At 46.6% G+C, this 23,525-nt stretch overlaps 1 protein-coding gene across 3 annotated transcripts in view; it reads left to right on the top strand.

Annotated features, from left to right (window-relative positions):
* Positions 1-23,525, top strand: part of rngtt (RNA guanylyltransferase and 5'-phosphatase) — a 520,247-nt gene that overhangs the window by 61,859 nt on the left and 434,863 nt on the right. For all 3 annotated transcript variants that reach the window (XM_072499776.1, XM_072499775.1, XM_072499777.1), the window contains 3 exons: positions 7,675-7,750; positions 9,653-9,902; positions 10,300-10,409. In XM_072499776.1, the coding sequence (XP_072355877.1) occupies positions 7,675-7,750; positions 9,653-9,902; positions 10,300-10,409 (436 nt within the window). The remainder of the gene's footprint in view (positions 1-7,674; positions 7,751-9,652; positions 9,903-10,299; positions 10,410-23,525) is intronic.

Here is a 23,525-nt window from a genome sequence, read left to right on the forward strand (position 1 = left end):
CTGCCTCTCTGTCTGCCTCTCTGTCTGCCTCCCTCTCTGTCTCTCTCACTGTCCGTCTCTGTGTCCGTCTCTGTGTCCGTCTCTGTGTCCGTCTCTGTGTCCGTCTCTGTGTCCGTCCGTCTCTGTGTCCGTCCGTCTCTGTGTCCGTCCGTCTCTGTGTCCGTCCGTCTCTGTGTCCGTCCGTCTCTGTGTCCGTCCGTCTCTCTGTCCGTCCGTCTCTCTGTCCGTCCGTCTCTCTGTCCGTCCGTCTCTCTGTCCGTCCGTCTCTCTGTCCGTCCGTCTCTCTGTCCGTCCGTCTCTCTGTCCGTCCGTCTCTCTGTCCGTCCGTCTCTCTGTCCGTCCGTCTCTCTGTCCGTCCGTCTCTCTGTCCGTCCGTCTCTCTGTCCGTCCGTCTCTCTGTCCGTCCGTCTCTCTGTCCGTCCGTCTCTCTGTCCGTCCGTCTCTCTGTCCGTCCGTCTCTCTGTCCGTCCGTCTCTCTGTCCGTCCGTCTCTCTGTCTCTCTGCCTGCCTGCTACAGTAGTTTCAACCACCAGGTGAACCCTCCCCAGCCCAAACCGCACCAGTATCTCGGGTACCTCCATTCGACTCTGTCAAATGCCTTTTCTGCATTCAGGGAGACGCTGACCTCTGATGTTCTCTCCCTGGAAAGGGTCATTATTACATTCAGCAGCCACCTGATGTTCGCAGTTAGCTGCCTACCCTTGACAAAGCCCGTCTTGTCCTCTGTGACCACCTCTGGAACGCAGTTCTTTAATCTTTTGGCCAGGGTTTTTGTGAATATCTTCGCGTCAACATTGAGTAGCAAAATGGGTCTGCATGATCCGTATTCCGTCGTGTCCTTGTCTTTTTTGGGAATCAGCCATATTGTGGCCTGTGTTTGCGTAAGGAGGCAGGGTGTCCTGTAGGTGTGTGGCCAGGGCTGGTACAATTTCTTGTAGAAGTACCCAGAAACCCGTCGGGTGCCAATGCCTTGCCCACCTGCATGGAGCTGATACTCTCCATGATTTCTCCCAGTCCTGCTGGTGCATCCAGCTCCCCCCGTCTGGCGTAGTTTTTCATTTTATACACTGTGCAATAGACAAGGGTATGAAAATCGGGTACAATATACAAAAACCTTCCATTGGTATTGGGCCACCTTTCTCTCCCCTGTGGTGCTGCTGATCGCCAGCCAAGCATGATTCTTCGTCGGGCGATTAGGGAAGTAAGGATGTTGGCCCCCTTCCTCATGAATGGTTCTGGCTGGTCCGATACCCTGAAGACTGGCACTCTTGGGCACGGCTCCACTCTCACCCCCAAAACCGTGGACATTGCCTCAAAGAAGTCTCTCCAGAACCCAACAAGTCTGAGGCATGCCCAGAACATGCGGGTGTGGTTGGCTGGGCCTCCCTGGCACCGTTCACATTTGTCTTCCACCTCCGGGAAGAACCTGCTCATTTGGGTTCTTGTCAGGTGTGCTGTGCACCACTTTCAGTCGCATGAGGCCCAGCCATGCGCAAGTGGGGTGGAGTTGGCCCTATTCAGTGCTTCGCTCTAGAATCCCACCTTATTTCCATCCCTAGTTCCTTCTCTCATTTTTCTGCTGTTTTGTCCATGGGAAGGGTGCCCTTTCTAATAGTCGCAATATCCCTCCCACAATCACTCTCTCCGAATAGGGTCATTAACACGTTTAGCAGTTGCCTGATGTTTGCTGTTAGCTGTCTACCCTTAAAGCCCGTCTGGACCTTTGCGACCACCTCTGGTATGCAGTTCTCCAACCACATAGCCAGGACTTTTGCGAGTATTTTTGCATCCGTAATGAACAGCGAACTGGGTCTGTATGATCCTCATTTGGTTGGATCTTTGTCTTTCTTGCTTATCAATGATATGGTGGCTTGTGTTAGCATTGGAGGTAGGGTGCCCCTCGCTGACGAGTCTGCCAGAGCCATCGCAGACTTTTTGTCAATGTCCCCTGAGAACCCGTTTGGTCCTGGCACCTTCCCCGCCAGTATGGAGCTGATATTCTCCATGACCTCTCCCAATTCTAGTGGTGCTTCCAGTCCCCTCCTCCTATCGTCACCAACGGCTGACATATCCAGTCAATCAACAAACTGCTTCTTCTCCCGAGTCCCTGTTGGGGGGGCTTGGAGGTATGCAGCTCCCATTAGAAGGCCTCAAAGGCTTTGTTGACCATTTTAAGATTTGGCTACCGGTCCGCCTTCACTCTCTTTCACCTGCGCTATTTCCCTCGCTATTTCTCAGCTGGTGAGCCAGCAGACGGCTAGCCTTGGAGGATGTGCTTTTTAAAGGTGATGTGCTGGTTCTATTTCTGCTGTCACAGGATCTCTGCTGTTCTTCCTTGGCCCGGTGGTCTTAGCCATAACAGGCTGGTGTGATGGAAGGCTAGCAGCCAGGCATGTTGGGGATGGGAAATAAATGCTGGCCTTACCAGCAATGCCAAGATTCCATAAGTGAATAAAACAAATACATGCCATGTAACCTATTACCAGTGCCCTTATTTTTTCTTTATCACATTGCCTTTTTTCTCCCCCTCAAGCCACCTCTTTTGAAGATGAGGAACAACATGGTCGAACCATGTTCTATTCATATCCAATCTCCACGCACATTTTCCAACTGGATAGTGATCAAAAGTATCTTGACTTGACTCTAAGACTGAAGTTGTTCTGACATTTTTCCAAAGTGCTGTGTACTAGAAATGTTTTGTCACACTATGATTTTGTCACATTATGATGGTGTGTTCCAAGGACTCTTGCATGATGACAACTCTTGCGTGGTTTAAGAACCCTTTTGCTGTCTCCTAAGCTCTACTTTGTTTTTGCCTCCTGGTTTTGTAATGAGGGAATATATCCACATGCAGCAAGATCTACGCGACTGAATGAGTAGCAACCTGGCAAAAAAAAAAAATGAAAACTGTATCAAAGGTCAGTAATTTCTCTCTCTTGTAGAGAGACTCTGTTGGAGACTGCCAAAGCATTACCAGATTAGGAAGAAGGAGGACCGTGCAAAGAAACAGAGATGCCTATTACTAAGACAGATGACAATTTTTACAACGACTGTCTGACATGTTCCAGCTGTGTGATCGATAACATCAATAGAAATCTTTTGGAAAGACATCTAGGCTGTTTCCATAGAAACAACAGAATTGGCATTTGCCATTCCCTGAATGTGTTTATATTGGATATTTTAAAAAGGACATTTTATGAGTGATAACATATAATGTATATTCTCACAATTTATGAAATTGTGCTGCATCAGTTTCATAAACTGTTTGAATATATATTGATCTCCTGTGGTGTTAAACACACCAAGGCAATGCACAATATTCAGTTCAAACAAGGTTAAAGAACTATCAACCATCTTCTCTCTACTTCTCCATCCTTTCTCTCTCATTCTCTCCCTGCCTTTTTTCCACATGTTCTCTCTTTTGTGAGCTCTCTTTCTCTCTCTCTTATGTGCGCTGCCTCCCACCTCTCTCTCATGTTACTGTTTTTCTCCCTTGTGCTGCCTTTTCTCCATGGTTTTCTGTCTGCCTGCCGTTCTGTCTTTTTCTCTGCCCTGCAATCAATCTGCCCCACTCCCCGCCTCCTGCTCTCTGTATCACTCTGTTCCCTTGCTCACTTGCTCCCTTTCTCTGCCTCCCAGCTCGTTTTCATTCTGTCCACTTGCTTCCTGCCCCCCCCCCCCCCCCCTCACCTGTCCCGCTCTCTGTGACAAAAAATTAAATTAAATATAATCAGCGAAGAATGATGTTTGATGAGTAACTATATCTGACTTGTGGTAGAATCTAGTGCATACCTGCTTTCCCAAAAACTTCCATTTCTATTGAAAACTATTGCCTCTTTATGTTTAGCATGGATTACATTTGAGATTGGCATGACGTGAAGGTTTTAATGAATGCTCAGTAAATATAACTTCACGTGAATGTTTTTCTTTAAAATGCAATGCTGACTATGTGCATTGTATAAACGGTCATGTATTAAATTGTTAGATTGCACGATACACAAGATTGCTACATTTTGATTATTCATTGGCTTCCTTACATTTTTTTTGCTCCCAATAGTGGTCTTCCCTCCAATATCTTAGGAGAGCAGTGCAGAAGTGAACTGTCCTATTCTTAAATGAAATTTCCCAGAATGATGCTGCCTGGTGGTTCCTCCTTGGTGTTAAGATTTTTTTTCAGTTCTGTTTATATTTCCTGGTTTACAAGTTGTAATTTCACATATTTTGATTACTCACCAATTTCTTTACAGTTTCTTTGTTCCCACTAACGTTTGCCCCTTTCTGAAGTGTGGTTCTATGGGATTTGGTCATCTTCCAGCATCTCTAGTGGCCATTCTTCATGTACTTCACTTGATGGCACTTTCTGTGAAGGCTATGTCACTGTGGGCATAATAAGTGAACTCCGTGCTGTCCTTGCTCAGTGCTCCTCTTCACATGAATTTCCAACAGATGATGCTGAGCAGCAGTTGGGAGTGCAATTCTTGGCTGATCTATCCCCTCCTTTTCTTTTTTTTTTAATAAACATTTTATTGAGGTATTTTTGGTATAGCAACAACAACAAAATAAACAATATACGTGAAACCATAAACATAGTGCAAAAGCCGTTTACTTTTCGTACAGGTCCCACCCTTACTACCCCCCGACTAACCTAAACTACCCCACCCCTCCACCCGTTAATTTTCCGCAAAGAAGTCGATGAACGGCTGCCACCTCCGGGCGAACCCTAACAGTGAACCTCTCCAGGCGAACTTAATTTTCTCCATACAGAGAAAGCTAGCAATGTCTGATAGCCAGGTCTCTGACTTCGGGGGCTTTGGGTCCTTCCATGCCAATAGTATCCGTCTCCGGGCAACCATGGAAGCAAAGGCCAGAACATCTGCCTCTTTCTCCTCCTGGATTCCCGGATCTTCCGACACCCTGAAAATCGCCACCTCTGGACTCAATGCCACCCTTGTTTTCAAAACCTTGGACATGACATCTGCAAACCCCTGCCAAAATCCCCTAAGCTTTGGACATGTCCAAAACATGTGGACATGGTTCGCCGGTCCTCCTGTGCATTTTGTGCACCTGTCTTCCACCCCAAAGAATCTGCTCATCCGGGCCACTTTCATGTGAGATGTGAGCCCGGTGAACAACGTTAAATTGTATCAGGCTGAGCCTGGCACAAGTTGCAGACGCGTTGGCTCTACTCAACACGTCTGCCCACAAACCATAAGGCCATAAGACATAGGAGCGGAAGTAAGGCCATTCGGCCCATCGAGTCCACTCCACCATTCAATCATGGCTGATTTCAACTCCATTTACCCGCTCTCTCTCCATAGCCCTTACTTCCTCGAGAAATCAAGAATTTATCAACTTCTGTCTTAAAGACACTCAACATCCCGGCCTCCACCGCCCTCTGTGGCAATGAATTCCACAGACCCACCACTCTTTGGCTGAAGAAATTTGTCCTCATCTCTGTTCTAAAGTGACTCCCTTTTATTCTAACCATCCTCTATCTCACCTCCCAGCTCCTCCTCCCACTTTCGCTTCAGCTCCTCGATCTGCGTCTCCTCCGACCCCATAAGCTCCTTGTAGATGTCCGAGACGCTCCCCTCCCCACCCTCTGGAAATTACCCTGTCCTGAATCCCCCTCAGCGGTAGGAACGGGAAGGTTGACACCTGTTTACGAAGGAAGACCACCACCACCACCACCCACTTCCTGATCATGGCTATATTAGCCGCCCAGTAATAGTTGCTAAAATTTGGCAGCGCCAGCCCGCCCTTTCCCCGACTCTGCTCAAGCATTACCTTCTTACCCGCGGAGTCTTGCCCGCCCAGACAATGTCCGTGATCACTATGTTGACCTGCTTAAAAAAGGACCGCGGAATAAAGATGGGGAGACACTGAAATACAAATAGGAATCTCGGGAGGACCGTCATTTTCACCGTTTGCACTCTCCCGGCCAGAGACAACGGAAGTGTGTCCTATCTACGAAAATCGTCCTTCGTTTGGTCCACTAGTCGGGCCAGATTCAATTTATGCAGCCGGACCCATTCCCGCGCTACTTGGATGTCCAGGTACCTAAAACCTCCCCCTACTGACCTAAACGGCAACTCTCCCAGTCGCCCCTCCTGTCCCCTCGCCTGGACCACAAACATCTCACTCTTTTCCATATTTAGTTTATACCCCGAAAACCGGCCGAATTCCCTAGAATCTTCATGATTTCTTCCATCCTCTCTCTTGGGTCCGAAACGTACAGAAGCAGATCATCTGCAGAGAGCGAAACCTTGTGCTCCAGCCTCCTGCTGGACCAGTTGCATCCAGCCCCTTGATGCTCTCAGAGCAATTGCCAACGGCTCTATAGCCAGCGCAAACATCAGTGGGGAGAGGAGGCATCCCTGCCTCGTCCCCCGGTGCAGTCTAAAATATTCTGAAGTTGTCCTATTCGTCCGTACACTTGCCACAGGAGCCTGATACAGTAACCTGACCCAGTCAATAAATCCCTGCCTGAATCCAAACCGTCCCAGTACCTCCCACAGATAATCCCATTCTACCCGATCAAAAGCCTTTTCTGCATCCATTGCGATCACTACCTCCACCTCCCTACCTTCCGGGGGCATCATGATCACATTTAACAGCCTTCTTACATTGGCCACCAACTGCCTGCCCTTAACAAACCCCGTCTTGGTCCTTCCCAATAATGTCCCGAACACAATCCTCAATCCTGGGGGACAAGATTTTGGCCAGCAACTTAGCTTCCACATTCAGCAGGGAGATCGGCCTGTAGGACCCACACAGCTCCGGGCTCTTGTCCCGCTTAAGAATCAGCGAAATTGTTGCCTGTGACATCGTCGGGGGCAGCACCCCTCTTTCCCATGCCTCATTGAACATCCTCAACAACACCGGCCCCAATATCCCAGAGAACATTTTATAAAACTCCACTGGGTACCCGTCCGGACCCGGGGCCTTACCCGCCTGCATGGCCTTCAAGCCCTCCACTATCTCTTCCAGCCCGATTGGGGCCCCCAGCCCTTCTACCCGCTCCCCGCCCACCTTTGGGAAATTCAGCCCCTCCAAGAAGCGCCTCATCCCCTCCGGCCTTGTAGGGGGTTCCGACCTGTACAGCCTGTTGTAGAAATCCCTGAACGCCTTATTCACCCCTACCGAAGCACCAACCAGGTTCCCCTCACCGTCCTTTACTTTCCCTATCTCCCTAGTTGCCTCCATCTTCCTAAGCTGCTGTGCAAGCATTCTGCTGGCCTTCTCTCCGTGTTCATAAATCGCCCCCCTCGCCTTTCTCAGCTGCTCCACCGCCCTCCCTGTGGTGAGCAAGCTAAACTCTGCCTGCAACCTCCGCCATTCCCTTAAAAGCCTTGCCTCTGGGGTCTCCGCATACCTCCTATCAATCTGTAATATCTCCTTTAGCAGTCGGTCTGTCTCTGCCCTGTCAACCTTCTCCCTATTATCCCCTCCTTTTCATCCATGGTGTGTAGACCATTGTAGCATCCATGCTGAGAGCAGCTAACTTGCCACTTATTTGGTCAACCAGCAGACTTTTCAGGGAGTCATATTTTACATTTTACTAGGGATAAAGCCTAAATATCTTCCGTATACTGAAAATGCACATCTTTTTTGAATAAAGGTGACAGCAAAAGACTTGTTTTAAAGTTTTTACTGTAAATCTGTGTTTTGCAGGAGTACACTGTACACATGGCTTTAATCGAACTGGATTCCTTATTTGTGCTTACTTGGTGGAGAAGATGGATTGGAGGTAATTGATTTTCATAATCTAGAATTTACCCTTGAGTATATTGGTAGGTCTGTGCAAAACAAAATATTTCTTCATGAAATTTCTCAATAATGCTGGTGGCTCTTGCAAGTATATTGGTGTTAAGAAATCTTTTTGGTTCTATTTATGTTTCCTGGTTTATAATAAGAAGTTGTAATTGATATAATAAGATATTGTAGTTAATAAAACAGATGGGCAAACATTTTCTTGATATTGTTCATCCACTTAAAGGGGAAATGTATCCTACTGATTTGTTGCATAATCCTAAATGTTATACAGGGAATTAATCCACATATGTGGACTGAATATCGATTGGTTACTTGTGGATTATTTCTGAAACTGGCACTTTCTTGACTCCCAAAATTACTTGATGAATGCACATGCATACTCAATGAAAGCTGCTTTTTGAACTGTCCACCCTCACGTGGAACATGCTGAAGCCTTCCTCCATGGTAAGTCTCCAGAATAAAGCCATTACATTCTCTCCAATCTAATCTTTTTTTTCTTTAAATGAAAAACAATTTATGAAATTCCTCAGATATGATTAAAATGAAATAGTCGAGGGCTCCGAAGCTTATTAATAAACAAGCCACCAATGATTTTATTTTGATGAATTATGTGCCTGGCATCATTGGAACTCTTCTCTCCCACCCCCCTTCCACTGCCCGCCCAAACATAACTACAAGTGGCACCCTACATATCTTCAATTTAACTGCACTTTTGAGGTCTTCTCTGACTCCTTGTTACCATATTTTATAGTTTAGAACTGCTGGTTGGAAAGCATCTCGTAGCTGATTCTGTTCAGAGTAGATCACTGATCTCTTGTCACTAGAACAGATTACTGATATTTTGGGCAAGCTGAAGACAAAATGGTTGTTCTTTGACTGCTTTTGGCTTTCTAAAACATCGGATTTGGTAACAGCAGGGCACTGAAATATGCTGAAATATGAAAAGGCCTGCTATTGTATGAGCAATTAGGATTATGTGGCAATTCAGTAAAAATGTTTTGTGTTGTATTTATGTTGTTCCCCACTTTTTTGATTACAGTGGTAGGAAAAGCATGAAATTATATTAACTAAATATTGTTAAACCATATTGTTAAGACTTGCACGCAGGACTGATTTTGTACTCTCTTCTCTATAGAATAATACCAAATCTATTAAATGGCTAGTGCAAGGATAAAGCTTTCTATTCAAAAGTCAGTTACATTAGAGTTTTTGTAATTTTCATATATTTCATATACATTAACATACATGTATATTTCATGTACATAAAAATACAAATAAAAATAAAATATTACCATGTTTTTTTTTGAGAACGTTGATTAACTGTCTCCACGTGTTGCATCACAAAGAAGTACTAGCTAAATGGGTACAGTAGACCTCTGGTGATTTAAAAAGTCTGCAGTTAAGGACAAGAGAATAGATTGCAGCTAGTTTCAGGTGTCCAACCTGGAGATCAAAATTCTTCAAAGCACAGTTCCAGAATACTGGGAATACTTAGTAGGTCTAGCATCATTTGTGGCGAGTTACCATAGTTTTAACTTGATCTGCCGCCAATTATTGATTTAGGAACTACTGGATTATATTTTTGCTGATATTGTTTTGGCTTTAAGATTTTGAAACCTGATTTTTATTCAACAATCTTCAATGCACAATTCTGCTATACTGGGGATACTTAGTAGGTCTAGCATCATCCGTAGAGAGTTACCATAGTTTTGCTTTAACTTGATCTGTGTCCAATTATTGATTTAGGAACTACTGGATTAAATTGTTGCTGATATTGTTTTGTCTTTAAGATTTTGAAACCTGATTCCAGTTAGACTTATTTACAACCTACTTTCTCACATGACATCTGTGATTGTTGTACTTTTGTATTATCTAGCATTGAAGCAGCAGTTGCTACTTTTGCTCAGGCAAGGTCCCCTGGCATTTATAAAGGAGAATACCTGCAGGACCTTTTCAGTCGATATGGTGAGGTAGAAGATGCTCCTCCCCCACCAGAAAGACCAGATTGGTGCTATGAGGATGATGATGACAATATTGATGACGATGGATGTAGGATCAGTAAAGATTCAGAACCTGGCTCTTCAGGCTCCAATCCATGCAAAAGGAGAAAAGAACGAATTAAATTGGTAAGGACTTGGATTGCAAGGATATAGGATTATTGGGAGGGGGGGGGTGGGAAATATCAAGGCCAATCAAAATTAATTTTATCCAAAAATGCTGCAACAACATACTATTTTCATGTGCATTATAATATACATTTAGGAAAGATAATTTGTTAGAAATATTAGATGTCTTCTCCATAACTGTTTATAGGCCTACTAAATCGATCAATCAGCTTAAAGTTTGATAAATGAGAGAAATCATAATGAAAGAAAACATGGAATAATTAAAGATCCTTTAGCTCGCCACATTCTTTTATTAGTTTTTCATCTATTTCTAGTTTGCAACAAAAAAATTTCATTGCTTGAGTAGCCCGATCTTTTCTAACATTGATTTATGATCGTTGTTTAATTTTCTTAAAAGGGAGCAATTTTTCTGGAGGGCATGCAAGTCAAAGGTGTGACACAATTGACAATCCAATCCAAATTAGCAGAGATCCAAAGGAAATGTCAACAATACTGCGGATGGGAGAGGTGAGTGACTTTCTTTTGCGAATAACTCGCATGTTGTAGAATAAAAACAGAAAATACTGGAAATATTTGGTAGGCCTAGCATCATCTGTGGAGAGTTACCCTGTCCTGAAATAAAGTCACAGACCTGAAACTTCTGTTGTTTCTCTTTCCACAAATGCTGTCAGACCTGCTGAGTATTCCAGCATTGTTAGTTTTAATTTCAGATCTTCAGCATCTGCATTATTTTGCTTTTGTATTTCATGGTGTTCAAAGTCTTTTATGAAGTAGCACTCTTGGGATTAGTACACCTTACCTCTGGCAATGATGGTGATTATTAGTTTTGGTTAATTCGTTCTTGGTTCTAATTGTTTGCAATTAACTTGTTGCTCTGCTGGTTTCAAGTTTTAGCAAAAGCATAACTACTTTAGTAAAAATCACTGGAGAGGAATTATTTCATGAACTCTCTCTCACATAGCAAGGTTTTAGACTGTGAGGAAGCTCTTTGTGAAAAAAAACCTTAGCGCTACTCATAAAATTGCAATATACTGCACTCATTGGATCAAGAAATGTTGGAATATATTAACCACTCTAACTTCGTTTCAGATTATCAGAGAAATTCCTATGTGCAAAATTCATGTCATCTCGGCCTGCTAAAGATGCTAAGAGAAATAAAAACAGTAAAGGCTGGCAATATTCAGCAGGCCAGATATCAGTGGAGAGATACAGTTAACATTTCAAGTTGTGATGACTCTTCATCAGAACTGAGGAAAGTTAGAAATGTTATTGGTTTTGAACAAATGAAACAGGGTCTGGAGGAACAAAAGGGAATGTCTGACATTGTGGAGACCGGGAGAGATTAAATGATAAAAGGTTTTCAAGTTCCAAAAGCCAAAGGAACTGGTAATGGGTACAATAAAGAAACAAAAGATGTGTCTGGATGTGATGTCTGCACACAGCCATCCAAATGCAATTTGAAGGAATAAAGAAACAAGATTAAACCATACCTGCCGTTTGCACCTAATCTGGCGCACAGAAGTAGAAGCAAAACAAAATTCTGTGGATGTTGGAAATCTGAAATTGCTGGAAATACTCAGCAGGTCTGACAGCAACTGTGGAGAGAGAAACAAAGTTAATGTTTTGAGTTGAATATGACTCTTCACAGTAACTTCATTTCAATGTTAATGTAGGCCTACTTGTGCCACTAATAAATATTATTATTATTCAGAACTGAAGGAAGGTAGGACTCTATGCTTTTAGAAGGGGGGTGGGGAAAGGGAAAGGGGGAGGAAGAACAAGGTAATATTTGGGATGAGATGGGAGATTAAATGACAAAGATGCCATGGGATAAAAGACAAAGGTTGCAGTAAAGAAAGAAAACAGTTTTAGATGAACTCTGTCCCCCGTTTTGATTATTTTGTTTTGCCATTTGCTGGTCTGAATTTTGTTTTTCATGGTTTGCTTTCAGACAGAGCTGTTCATTATTTTGCCATTCACATTCACTATTCATAATGCTTTGTTTCTTTACTACCTCTATTACAACTCCCTTTGCCTTTGTTCCATGATATCTCTGTCAATTAATCACTTCCTACCTTTCACCCTTCCTGTTTGTTGTGTCTTCTCCCCCCCCCCCCCCCCCCCACCCATCCTCTTTCAACAGCATAAAGCCCATCACATTTCTACCGTCCCTCTGTTCTGAGGTTGGTCTGCTCTTGCTCTTAAAAGAGGAGCTTATGCCGGCCATGAGGTAGGCTACAGAAACCACACTGGTCCCCATAAAGGAGGCGATAGAAAGAACGGAGCAGGGATTGGAGACCCAGGAAGCGAAGTTGCGGGACCTTGAGAAAGCGGCCACTGACCAGGGTGAGCGGATTGCCTCGCTCGAAGCTGAGGGTGGCAAGGTTGGAAACAACCCAGAAAGCGCTCAAGGGGAAAGTTGATGATCAGGAGAATGGGTCCCGTTGACAAAACCGGAGGGCAGGAACCTGACAGAATGGGATGATTGGGAAATTGTTCGGAGAGGACGTTCTCACCAAGCCCCCAGACGTAGACTGGGCCCATAGGTTGCCCTGGCAAAAGCACAAGCCAGAGATTCACCATGGGCGCTAATCACGAAATTGCACAGGTTTCATGATGAGAGCGGATGCTTAACTTGGTGAGGAGTACGCGGACATGTAGGTGGGAAGGACACTCAATCTGCATCTATCAAGACATTGGAGCTGACCTGGCCAAGCGCCGGGCGGAGTGTAATGGGGTCAAAGCGGCTTTATTTAAAAGTAAGGTGTGGTTTCATGTTGCACCAGGCGAGATATTAGGTCACGTTCAATAGCAAAGAACGTTACTTCAACTCGCCGGAGGAAGCACACAAGTTCATCCAAACGAATGGACCCAAGACAACAATATGAGGCAATCAGGAACGTTTAACCGTGACTTTCTTTTTGTTCCGTTAAAACTTACACAACCCGAAGGGAGAAGTCAAAGGAAATCAGAAACGAGGAGGGGGGGTGGGGGGCGGTCGGAAAATGCATGAAGGGGAGAGAAACCAAAAGGGCTGAGTACAAAAAGAGCTGTTTCAAGTGGGGAGCCACCACACTGGTGAGCATCTAGTGTACGGGAGTAAAAAGAGGGGGGCACGTCCACAAGGTAAGTATGGCTGACCCCACAGGAGGGTGGGGACGGGAACAAGACAGAAACCCCCCATCAGAATCCCCCCCACATCAGAATCCTCTCATCAGAATAGTCACCTGGAATGTAAGGCGACTTAACGGGCCGGTGAAAAGATCCGGAGTCTTCGCCCATCCAAAAACCCGGATTGGCATAATCCTCCAAGAGGCACACCTGAGGGAGAAGGACCGACTGAGGGGGAGGAGGAGCTGGATAAGACAGGCTTATCAGGTGTGCTTCGACACAAAAACGTGGCGGGGAGGGGGCGTCATATTGTTTTAGCAAGAGGATAGCCTATACATCGACAGCATGGTGACAGACCCAAGGGGACATATGTGATGGTTAGCAGTGTTCTGGAAGGGACACTGTGGTGCTTCCAACTGGGACAATGCTGACTTCATTAAAAAACAACAGTGGTGGAGATCCTCGACCTTGACTCTCACCAGCGCATCATGAGTGAGACTTCAGCTGTTTTCAGGACCCAATGATGGACATGTCCAGCCTCCAGATCAGTGACAAATTTGGGAATGGCAAAGGAATTGAACACCTTTTATGGAGCACATTTGGGGGTTGTGAGGCTGGACACAGCCCTCCTTGCTGGCAAGGCGTTCTGTTAGAAAATATCACAAGCAGGTATGAAACCTGCTACCAATGATAAGAGGGTAAATAATAGCATACAGAACTCTCAAGGAAAGAGCAGCTAGACAATGGTTGATCGACTCCATGTTGGAAGTGGATCGGTGGTACTCCGCGTTCCCAACTGTAGAGCTGCTGGTGGAAAGGAAAAATCTACAAATGGCATTTGACCTGCTCTCAACTGGGAAAACAGTGAACCAGCTCCACCAGACACGGGACCTTTTTGTGAGCATGGAGGCAAGGCCAGTCGCCTACTGTCTCAATTTCTGAGAAAGCAGGCAGCCGTGAGGGACATAGTGCAGGTGAAGGACGGGAATGGCAGGCTAGTCACAGCAACCCGGGAGGAGACACCAGAAGTGATCATGTCTCTGGATACCGAGAATGCCTTCGACAGAGTCGAATGGAGTTACCTCATGGAGGTGCTGAAACGGTTTGGACCAGGTTCACCTCGGGGGTGAAACTACTGTACAGTGCTCCAATAGCCGGCGTATGGCCTAATGCCACCAGCAATGAATACCTCCGGCTGCACAGAGGCATGAGGCAGGGATGCCCACTGTCCCCACTGCTGTTTGCCCTGGCAATCGAGCCATTGGCTGTCGTCCGCAGTTTGTTGAATGGGTGGAAGGGCATATAAAGGCGAAACGGAAAACACCGAATCTCGCTCTATGCAGATGTTCTACCCCTCTATGTCTCATCCCCCAGCCAGCTTAGGAGAAACAATGGAACGGCCCTCTCAGGTTACAAACCTAACTTGAGCAAGAGCAAAATCTTTCCCTTGAACCCACAGGGGTGAGGATCAGAGCTGGGGCAGCTTCCGTTCAAGCTGGCCCAAAGCAAATTCTGATACCTGGGGTTCCAGATGGGCGACAACGACATGGATCCATAAGTGGAACCTGTCGAGCCTAGTGGTAGAGATGGAGAGAGACCTGCGGATGCATAGAAGGAGCAATGTAGGGGGCCCTGATGCTGCCGGACCTGCTATTCTACCACTGGGCGGCGAAGACAGAAAGGGTGTGAGGGTGGGTGAAAGAGCCGGAGGTGAAATGGGTGTAAATGGAGGAGATCTCCTGTATGGGGACATCCCCCTGAGCACTGGCCACGGCCCCACTCCCATTTCCCCTAGCCAAGTACGCAAGAAACCCAGTTGTGGTGGCCACACTAATGACTTGGAAGCAGCCCAGGCACCATTTTAATCTTGATGCAATGTTCGCTATGTCCCATATCTGGAAAAAACATAAATTCACTCTGTTGCTTCCTTTAAAATGTGGAGACAGGACGAAGGGGTACTGACCATAGGGGACCTCTACCTAGACTGCAGAGTAGCGACCCTTTGGGAACTAACCGAAAAGCTCCAGCTCCCGAAAGGGTACATGCTTTGTTACCTCAACTGAGGAACGTCCTCCACAAGGCGAACGCAGCGTTCCCCTGCTACCTGTGCACACCCTACCGGACACACTGCTAGCATCGAGTGAATTAGGGATGGTAAGTGCGCCGACATGTATGGATGACTGCTAGAAGAGGCAAGGGTCCCCCTGAACGAGATGTGTGAAACATGGGAGGAGGAGCTGAGCATGGAGATAATAATATAATCTTTATTAGTGTCACAAGTAGGCTTACATTAATACTGCAATGAGGTTATTCTGGATCGCAGCACTTCATAGGGCGATCTCCACTTCCTCATGCGCAGGGCTGAGCCTAATGCAGCTAAAGGTAGTGCACAGAGCACACTTGACCAGAATACGCATGAGCGGGTTCTTCTGGAGGTGGAAGACAACAGTGCCAGGGAGGCCTGGCCAGCCACAACCAGATGTTCTGGGCGTGCCCCATACTTGTCGGATACTGGACTGCCTTTTTTGAAGCCATGCCCGCTGGTGGCGGTCTTTGGGGTGTCGGAACAGCCAGAAGCTCTTCACGTGGAGAGGGACAGACGCCTACCCTTTGCTTCTCTAATTGCCCGCTGGAGACTCCTGCTTGTTGGAGATCGGTATCACCACCCAAGGCCACAAGACTGGCTGGCCGACTTGGCCAAATTCCTCAAATTGGAAATAATAAAATTCGCCGTCAGAGGATAGGAAGGAGGCTTTAACAATACATGGCAGTAAGTCACTCACCTCTTTGAGGACCTGTTCGTGACCAGCATCAAACTGGGGAGAGTCGGAGGCGGAGACTGGGGAAAGGAGGGAGGTTGGGTGAGGAGAATGAGCCTTGGGGGGTGGGGCGACACGCCGAGGGCAAGGAGAACAAGTACAGAGGGACCAAAGCTTACTGAGAGGGGGGGGGGGGGTTGTGCCCTCAAACTCACCCTGGTATGTTTTAATACCATGGAGCAACATGTACATAGTTAACAATATGGTTGTACCCGACCATTTGGAAGATACTATGTATATATCTCATGTGTCTGTAAATGTTTCCTTTATGTTCTTTTGTTATAAATACCAATGAAAATCAATAAAAATACTTTAAAAAAAACAAGAGAATAACTAAGGGAAAGGTAGGACTCATCAGACATGTACATGGTAACTTGTGGATTGATTTAGAAGATGTGGACAGGATTCTCAATGAGTACTTGTCTCTGTCTTCACTCAGGAGAGGGGTGATTCAGACATTCTCGTTAAAGAGGAGTGTGAAATATTAGATACAATAAGCATAGTGAGGGAGGAAGTACTGGATGGACTGGCATCCTTGAAGATGGTTAAATCACTGGGGCCAGATGGATTGTATCCCAGGCAGGGCAGTTAAAGGGTACCAGAGAGGAAATGGTGGATGCTCTGAGGATTATTTTCCAATCCTCCCTCTGTACAGATGAGGTACCAGAGAATTGAAAGTCTGTGAATGTTGTACCATTATTTAAAGAGGGTGTGAGGAATAGAGCAGAAAACTATAGGCCGGTCAGTCTGACTTCAGTGGTGGGCAAATTATTGGATTGGATTTGTTTATTGTCACGTGTACCGAGGTACAGTGAAAAGTATTTTTCTGCGACCAGCTCAACAGATCATTAAGTACATGAGAAGAAAAGGGAATAAAAGAAAATACATAATAGGGCAACACAACATATACAATGTAACTACATAAGCACTGGCATCGGATGAAGCATACAGGGTGTAGTGTTAATGAAATCAGTCCATAAGAGGGTCATTTAGGAGTCTGGTGACAGTGGGGAAGAACCTGTTTTTGAGTCTGTTCATGCGTGTTTTCAGACTTCTGTATCTCCTGCCCGATGGAAGAAGTTGGAGGAGTGAGTAAGCCGGGTGGGAGGGTTCTTTGATTATACTGCCCGCTTTCCCCAGGCAGCGGGCGGTGTAGATGGAGTCAATGGATGGGAGGCAGGTTTGTGTGATGGACTGGGCGGTGTTCACGACTCTCGTGCGGTCCTGGGCCGAGCAGTTGCCATACCAGGCTGTGATGCAGCCTGATAGGATGCTTTCTATGGTGCATCTGTAAAAGTTGGTAAGAGTCAATGTGGACTTGCCGAATTTCCTTAGTTTCCTGAGGAAGTATAGGCGCTGTTCTGCTTTCTTGGTGGTAGCGTCGACGTGGGTGGACCAGGACAGATTTTTGGAGATGTGCAGAACTAATTTTGAGGAACTAATGTGGTGGATTGAGGAACTAACAAGGGTAGTGCAGTGGATATTGTCTACGGGATTGCAGTAAGGGATTTAACAAGATGCCACATGGCATACTGGTCAGAAAAGTGAGATCTCATGGGATACAAGGGAAGGTGCCAGGTTGGATCCAAAATTGGCTCAGCGACAGGAAACAAATGGGTAATGGGCGATAGATGATTTTGTGAATTTTGGCCCTTGCTGTTCGTTGTATGTATAAATGATTTAGACTACAATGTGGGTGGCATGATTGGGAAATTTGCAGTTGACACAAAAATTGGCTGTGTAGTTGATGGCGAAGATAATAGCTGTCAACTCCAGAATGATATTGCTGGTTTGGTTGAATGGGCAGAGAAGTGGCAAATGGAATTCAATCTGGAAAAGTGTGATTTTAGGAAGAGCAAACAAAGCAGGGGAATCATCAATAAACAGGAAGATATTGCGAAATGTTGAGGAAGTGAGAGACCTTGTAGTGTATGTCCACAGATCCTTGAAGGCGGCAGGACAGGTGAGCAAGGTGGTCAAGAAAGCTTATGGCATGCTTTCCTTTTTGGGCGAGGTATTGAATACAAAAGCAGGATGTAATGATGGAACTGTATAAAACATGTGTTTGGCCACAGCTGGGGTTTGTGCAATTATGGTCAGCACTTTACAGGAAGGACATAATTGCTCAGGAGAGAGTTTAGAGGAGATTTAAAAGAATTTTGCCAAGGCTTGAAAATGGCAGCTATGAGGAGAAATTAAATAGGTAAGGATTGTTTTCCTCATAACAGAAGGGCAAGGGGTGACCTATTTGAGGGGCCTAGACATCCCCGAGTTGTTAATTGCCAGGGGGCATGGACTTAAGATGATTGGTAGAAGGATTAGAGGGGACATGAGGGAAAACATTTTCACCCAGAGGGTGATGGGCATCGGGAAATCACTGCTGAAGTTGGTGATCAATTTTGAACCCTTCTGGTGACAGTTTCCTCCTCTGTTGCCATGGCCTGGGTCGAATCTGCTTCCTTGGTAAAGACAGATGCAAAATATTCATTTAATACCTCATCCATGCCCTCAGCCTCCAATTTTCAGTCCCCCCGACACACAACAGTTAATTATTCTGGTACTGGATTACCCACTGTCCATCATCATCCTAAACTTTGCAATACAATGATCGCTATCTCCTAAATGTTGCCCCACTGATCTACTTGGCCAACCTCATTTCCAAGAATCAGGTCCAACAGTGCATCCTTTCTTGCTGTACAAAATTTTCCTAGGAACATTTGGCCCTCTCTGCCCTTGGGGCAGCATGGTAGCACAGTGGTTAGCACAGTTGCTTCACAGCTCCAGGGTCCCAGGTTCGATTCCCACCTTGTCTGTGCGGAGTCTGCACGTTCTCCCTGTGTCTGCGAGGGTTTCTTCCGGGTGCTCCGGTTTCCTCCCACAGTCCAAAGATGTGCAGGTAGGTGGATTGGGCATGCAAAAATTTCCCTTAGTGACTAAAAAGGTTGGATGGGGTTACTGGGTTACGGGGATAGCTTGGAGGTGTGGGCTTAAGTGGGGTGCTCTTTCCAAGGGCTGGTGCAGACTCGATGGGTCGAATGGCCTCCTTCTGCTCTGTAAGTTCTATGATTCTTTACACTGCTACTGTCTCGGTCTACATTCGGGTAATTAAAGTCTCCCATTATAACTACTCTATAATGTTTTCATTTCTCTGTAATTTCCCTGCAGATTTGATCTTCTACATCCTCTCACTAGTTAGTGGTCTATGACTGGACCGAGCAATATAATTGCTTCCTTTTTTGTTCCTTGGTTCGAGCCAAATTGATTCTGTCCTTGAAACTTCTCGGACATCCTCTTTCCCCTTCACTGCAATGGTCTCTTTAACCAATTCCACCACCCCATTTCCTTTCTTTCCTGATTGATTTTTATTGTCACATGTACCGAAGTACAGTGAAAAGTATTTTTCTGTGGCCAAAGGAGAGTGCACAGTACGTACATAGTCGACAAAAGAATAATCAACAGAGTACATTGACAAATGGTACATCAACAAATAGTGATGGATTACAGTGCGGAACAAAAGGCAAAAAGGAGCAGCATAGGACGTCGTGAATAGTGTTCTTACAGGGAACAGATCAGTCCAAGGGAGAGTCGTTGAGGAGTCTAGTAGCTGTGGGGAGGAACCTTTTCCTATGTTTGGATGTGCAGGTCTTCAGACTTCTGTATCTTCTGCCTGATGGAGGGGTTTGGAAGAGGGCAAAGCCTGGGTGTGAGGGGTCTCTGACAATGCTGTCTGCCTTTCTGAGGCAGCGGGAGGTATAGACCGAATCAATGGGAGGATGGCAAACTTGTGTGATGCGTTTGGTTGAGTTCACCACGCTCTACAGTTTCTTGCGACCTTGGGCCGAGCGGTTGCCACATCAAGCTGTAATGCAGCCGGATAGGATGCTCTCTATGGCACATCTGTCGATGTTTGAGAGTGTCGATGCAGACATGCCAAATTTCTTTAGCTTCTGTAGGAAGTAGAGACGTTGTTAGGCTTTCTTGACTGTTACATCAACGTGAGTGGACTAGGACAGATTGTTGGTGATGGTGACCCTCAGGAACTTAAAGCTATCGACCATCTCCACTTTGGAGCCATTGATGTAGACGGGGGGGGGGCTGTCTTGCTACACTTCCTGAAGTCGACGATCAGTTCCTTGGTCTTTCCAACATTTAGAGAGAGGTTGTTTTCGGTACACCATGCAACCAAGAGATCTATCTCCCTTCTGTAGCCTGATTCGTCTTTGTTTGAGATACGACCCACCACAGTCGTATCATCTGCAAACTTATAGATTGAATTGGAGTTATATCTTGTCGTACTGTCGTGTGTGTTTGTGTATAGGGAGTACACTAGAGGGCTGAGCACACATCCTTGCAGGGCCCCGGTGTTGAGGACTATTGTGGAGGAGGTGCTGTTATCTATCCTGACAGATTGTAGTCTGTCGGTGAGGGAGTCAAGGATCCAGCTGCACAGGGAGGGGGTTGCAGAGTTTGTTTATTAACCAAGGTTGCAGAGTTTGGTGATTAATCTTGTTGGGATGATAGTGTTGAAGGTGGAGCTGTAGTCTATGAACAGCAGTCTGACGTAGGTGCTGAAGGTGGAGCTGTAGTCTATGAACAGCAGTCTGACGTAGGTGCCCTTTTTGTCGAGATGTTCAAGTGTTGATTGTAGGGCCAGAGAGATAGCATCTGCTGTGGATCAGTTGCCACGATAGGCGAACTGCAATGAATCAAGACCATCTCGGAGGCTGGCGTTGATCCATCTCATGACTAGCCGCTCGAAGCATTTCATTTTTTTTTTAATAAATATATTTTATTGAAATTTTTCATTCACAATTTTTTCCCCTTACACATCAAACATAAAGAAAATTTAACAGTACAAGTAACATGATAACTACAATCTAATAAAGAGTAACTAACTAACATGGTAATCTAACCAAATAACATAAAATGAAACTTCCCCCCCCCGGGTTGCTGCTGCTGGTCATCTATCTTCCCTCTAACGTTCCGCTAGGTAGTCGAGGAACGGTTGCCACCGTCTGGTGAACCCTTGAGCCGATCCTCTCAGTGCAAACTTAAACTGCTCCAGTTTTATGAACCCCGCCATATCGTTTATCCAGGCCTCCAGTCCGGGGGGTTTCGCTTCCTTCCACATGAGTAAAATCCTACGCCGGGCTACTAGGGACGCAAAGGCCACGACATCGGCCTCTTTCGCCTCCTGCACTCCCGGCTCATCCGCAACTCCAAATAAAACTAACCCCCAGCCTGGTTTGACCCGGACCTTCACCACCTTCGAAATCACTCCCGTTACTCCCCTCCAATACCCCTCCAGTGCCGGGCACAACCAAAACATATGTGTGTGGTTTGCCGGGCTTCCGCTGCACCTCCCACACTTGTCCTCCACTCCGAAGAACCTTCTCAACCTTGCTCCCGTTATGTGTGCTCTATGTAGCACCTTAAATTGAATCAGGCTAAGCCTGGCACACGAGGAAGAGGAATTTACCCTGCTTAGGGCATCAGCCCACAGACCCTCCTTTATCTCCTCCCCGAGCTCTTCTTCCCACTTTCCTTTCAGTTCGCCCACCAGCTCCTCCCCCTCTTCTCTCATCTCTTGGTATATCTCTGACACCTTGCCCTCCCCGACCCACACCCCCGAGAGCATTCTATCCTGGATCCCCTGTGTCGGGAGCAATGGAAATTCCCTTACCTGTTGTCTTGTGAACGCCCTCACCTGCATATACCTAAAGAAATTTCCCCGGGGCAGCTTATACTTTTCCTCCAATGCTCCCAAGCTTGCAAACATCCCGTCTATAAATAAATCTCCCACCCTCCTAATTCCCAACTGGTGCCAGCTCTGGAATCCTCCATCCATCCTCCCTGGGGCAAACCTATGGTTGTTCCTAATTGGGACCCCACCAGGGCTCCCAGCACACCTCTCTGTCGCCTCCATTGCCCCCAAATATTTAATGTTGCCGCCACCACTGGGTTTGTGGTAAATTTTTTTGGTGAGAACGGTAGTGGCGCCGTCACCAGCGCCTCTAGACTCGTCCCTTTACAGGACTTTCTCTCTAATCTTTTCCACGCCGCTCCCTCTCCCTCTATCATCCATTTACGGATCATCGCCACATTGGCGGCCCAGTAGTAGTCGCCCAAATTCGGCAGCGCCAGTTCCCCTCTGTCTCTACTACGTTGTAAGAACCCCCTCCTTACCCTCGGAACTTTCCCTGCCCACACGAAGCTCGTGATGCTCCTGTCTATTTTTTTAAAGAAGGCCTTTGTGATCAGTATAGGGATACATTGGAATACAAATAGGAACCTCGGGAGGACCATCATCTTAATTGCCTGCACTCTGCCCGCCAGTGACAGTGGCTGCATGTCCCACCTCTTGAAGTCCTCTGCCATTTGTTCCACCAGTCGTGTCAGATTAAGTCTGTGCAAGGTTCCCCAGCTCCTGGCTATCTGAATCCCCAGGTATCGAAAGTTTCTTTCCACTTTCCTTAAAGGCAGGCCATCTATCCCTCTACTCTGGTCCCCAGGGTGTATCACGAAAAGTTCACTCTTTCCCATGGTAAGCCTATATCCCGAGAAATCTCCGAACTCCCTCAATATCTGCATGACCTCTGTCATCCCCCCCACTGGGTCCGTCACATACAACAGTAGGTCATTCGCGTAGAATGACACTCGGTGTTCTTCTCCCCCTCTAATCACCCCTCTCCATTTTCTGGAGTCTCGCAGCGCCATGGCCAGTGGTTCAATTGCCAACGCGAACAGTAATGGAGATAGAGGGCATCCCTGTCTTGTTCCCCTGTATAGTCGGAAATACTCCGATCTGTGCCGTCCCGTGACCACACTTGCCGTTGGGGCCCCATAGAGGAGTTTGACCCAGCTAACAAACCCGTCCCCGAACCCGAACCTCCTCAGCACCTCCCATAGATACCCCCACTCCACCCTATCAAATGCCTTCTCTGCATCCATTGCCACCACTATCTCTGCCTCCCCCTCTGCTGGGGGCATCATTATCACCCCTAATAGCCGTCGCACGTTGACATTTAGTTGTCTCCCCTTTACGAATCCTGTCTGGTCTTCGTGCACCACCCCCGGGACACAGTCCTCTATCCTCGATGCCAGCACCTTTGCTAGCAATTTGGCGTCCACATTTAGTAGTGAAATAGGCCTATAGGACCCGCACTGCAGTGGATCTTTATCCCGCTTCAAAATTAGCGATATCGTCGCCTCCGACATTGTCGGGGGTAGAGTCCCCCCCTTCCCTGACCTCGTTAAAAGTCCTCACCAACAGCGGGGCCAGCAAGTCCACATATTTTCTATAAAATTCCACCGGGAACCCATCTGGTCCCGGGGCCTTCCCTGCCTGCATGTTCCCCAGCCCCTTGGTAACCTCGTCCACCCCAATTGGTGCCCCCAGGCCTTCCACCTCCTGCTCCTCCACCTTCGGGAACCTTAATTGGTCCAAAAACCGCCGCATCTCCTCTTTTCCCTCCGGGGGGTTGGGACCTATAAAGTCTTTCGTAAAAGGTCTTAAACACCTCGTTTATCTTCCCTGCTCTCCGCACCGTAGCTCCCTTTTCGTCTCTAATTCCCCCTATCTCCCTCGCCGCTGTCCTCTTTCGCAGCTGATGGGCCAACAGGCGACTAGCCTTTTCCCCATATTCATATCTCATCCCCTGTGCCTTCCTCCACAGCACCTCCGCCCTCCTGG

This window comes from Scyliorhinus torazame, chromosome 4 (assembly GCF_047496885.1).
Source record: "Scyliorhinus torazame isolate Kashiwa2021f chromosome 4, sScyTor2.1, whole genome shotgun sequence".
Taxonomy (NCBI): Eukaryota; Metazoa; Chordata; class Chondrichthyes; order Carcharhiniformes; family Scyliorhinidae; genus Scyliorhinus; species Scyliorhinus torazame.